Source organism: Micropterus dolomieu, unplaced genomic scaffold, assembly GCF_021292245.1.
Source record: "Micropterus dolomieu isolate WLL.071019.BEF.003 ecotype Adirondacks unplaced genomic scaffold, ASM2129224v1 contig_1525, whole genome shotgun sequence".
NCBI lineage: Eukaryota > Metazoa > Chordata > Actinopteri > Centrarchiformes > Centrarchidae > Micropterus > Micropterus dolomieu.
This window is the reverse complement of record NW_025730515.1, coordinates 1-1764: the sequence shown is the minus strand read 5'-3', so window position 1 is coordinate 1764 and position 1764 is coordinate 1. Positions and strand designations below refer to the sequence as shown.

The 1764-nt window shown below is 51.4% G+C and overlaps 1 protein-coding gene across 1 annotated transcript; it reads left to right on the top strand.

The window, feature by feature from the left end:
* LOC123964286 lies at nt 1-1756 on the top strand (the record flags this gene model as incomplete). Its single annotated transcript, XM_046041355.1, is given in 1 exon segment — nt 1-1756. A coding segment is annotated over 1 exon segment (1315 nt), but the record flags the coding sequence as incomplete, so codon positions are not given.
* Between the last annotated feature and the right edge of the window lie 8 nt (nt 1757-1764).

Below are 1764 nucleotides of genomic sequence, written 5' to 3'. Positions count from 1 at the left end.
CTACAGAGACCAAACAAGTGGACTTCTAGTTTGTGGTGGGAGAATCCAGACCTTCAAAGAAGACCGCAGAGCTGTTCCCCTCCTACCTTTCCAAGCCTGGTTATCTACCCTGCTAGCCAGAGAAGCACACAGTAAGGGACATGAAGGTGTGGCGGGAACCCTGCTGCGGATGAGGATAAAGGCGTGGGTCATCAGAGGAAGGGTCATTGCCCAAAAAGTCGTTGACAAGTGTATCGTCTGCAAGAAAGCAAAAGCAAGAACCTGCAAGCAAATAATGGGAAACTTACCTGATGAGAGGTCTAGTCCTGCTGCACCATTCGAGTTTACGTCCGTTGACCTGTTTGGACCTTACCATGTGAAGGATGATGTCAAAAAGAGAGTGACCATGAAAGTATGGGGCGTCGTGTTTTGCTGTATGTCCAGCCGAGCCATTCATGTCGAGCTGGCAAACACACTATCAACAGAGAGCTTCCTGCTTACCTACCAGAGATTCACCTCTGTCCGAGGCCATCCCCGTAAAATCTGGTCTGATCCTGGTACGAACTTTGTCGGAGCGAGACCTGTCCTAGAAGAGATGTACACTTACCTGAATCAACAGAGCAAAGAGTCACTTGAAGAGTATGCTGCCAAAAATGAGACGACCTGGATGTGGAAAATCCTCCCGGCCGATTCACCTCACCGAAACGGAGCCGCCGAAGCTGCTGTCAGAGTCACCAAGAGAGCCCTCCAAAGCCTTGGCAATGTAGAAAGTCTTACCTTCAGTGAGTTCCTGACAGTGCTCCAGCTAGCTGCTTATCTTGCCAATGAGAGACCCATTGACGCCAGAGTCCAAAGCCGAGAAGAGCGCATCCAGTACATCACGCCGAACAACTTATTGCTTGGTCGAGCTACACAAAGTGGAGACTTCAAAACTGTCGACTACACCACCTACCCATTCAAGAGGCTCAAAGAAGTGCAAACGATAGTAAACAACTTCTGGAAGTCCTGGAGCCAACTTGCTGGCCCGAACCTGTTCATTCGCAGTAAGTGGCATACTGCTGAAAGGAACGTTACCAGTGGAGACATAGTTTGGCTCTGCGACCAAAATGCACTGAGAGGGCAGTTCAGGCTTGCAAGAGTCATCGGCGCAAATCCTGATTTGAGAGGTGTCGTTCGAGATGTTCATGTGAGAGTCTCCCCAAGTTCCAGCATTTCTGTGAGAAGCTCAAGACCTGGTGCCGCAGATCCTGGATCAAGTACCATACTGCATCGGGACGTCCGGCGCCTTGTGGTCCTCATACCATGGGAGGATCAAGTCAGAGACCAGCCCACCTGAGAGTACAATCTTTCCGGGCGCCGCCACGTAAAGATCGAGTGGGAGGTGTCGCGCTGATCTGGCAGAGGTGCGCCTGTCTCCCGTGTGCCCGCCTCCTCCTGCATGCCGTCTCACCTGCGTGCCGCCCCGCTCTGCATCGGCAGCTGCGTGTGACCGTGCGTGCGCGCCCTGGCGCACCCTCGACCAGGTGAATTAGATTGAGCAATCAGAAGTTCGCACACACTTCAATCAGCGGGAGCATATAACGCAGTCATTTGGCTGGTGGAAAGGGACTGACACGACGGAATGAGCAGCACACATCCACTGCGGGGAATGAGACTTTTGATTTGACGGGCTATCGGTAAGCTCACTTGAATGTTGTTTAAATCTTTTTCTGTTTAGGTGTTAATATGGGTGAGTTAAAGTTGTCGCTGCATGGTTGAAGAGAGGGAGAAACTATGTTCAAATGC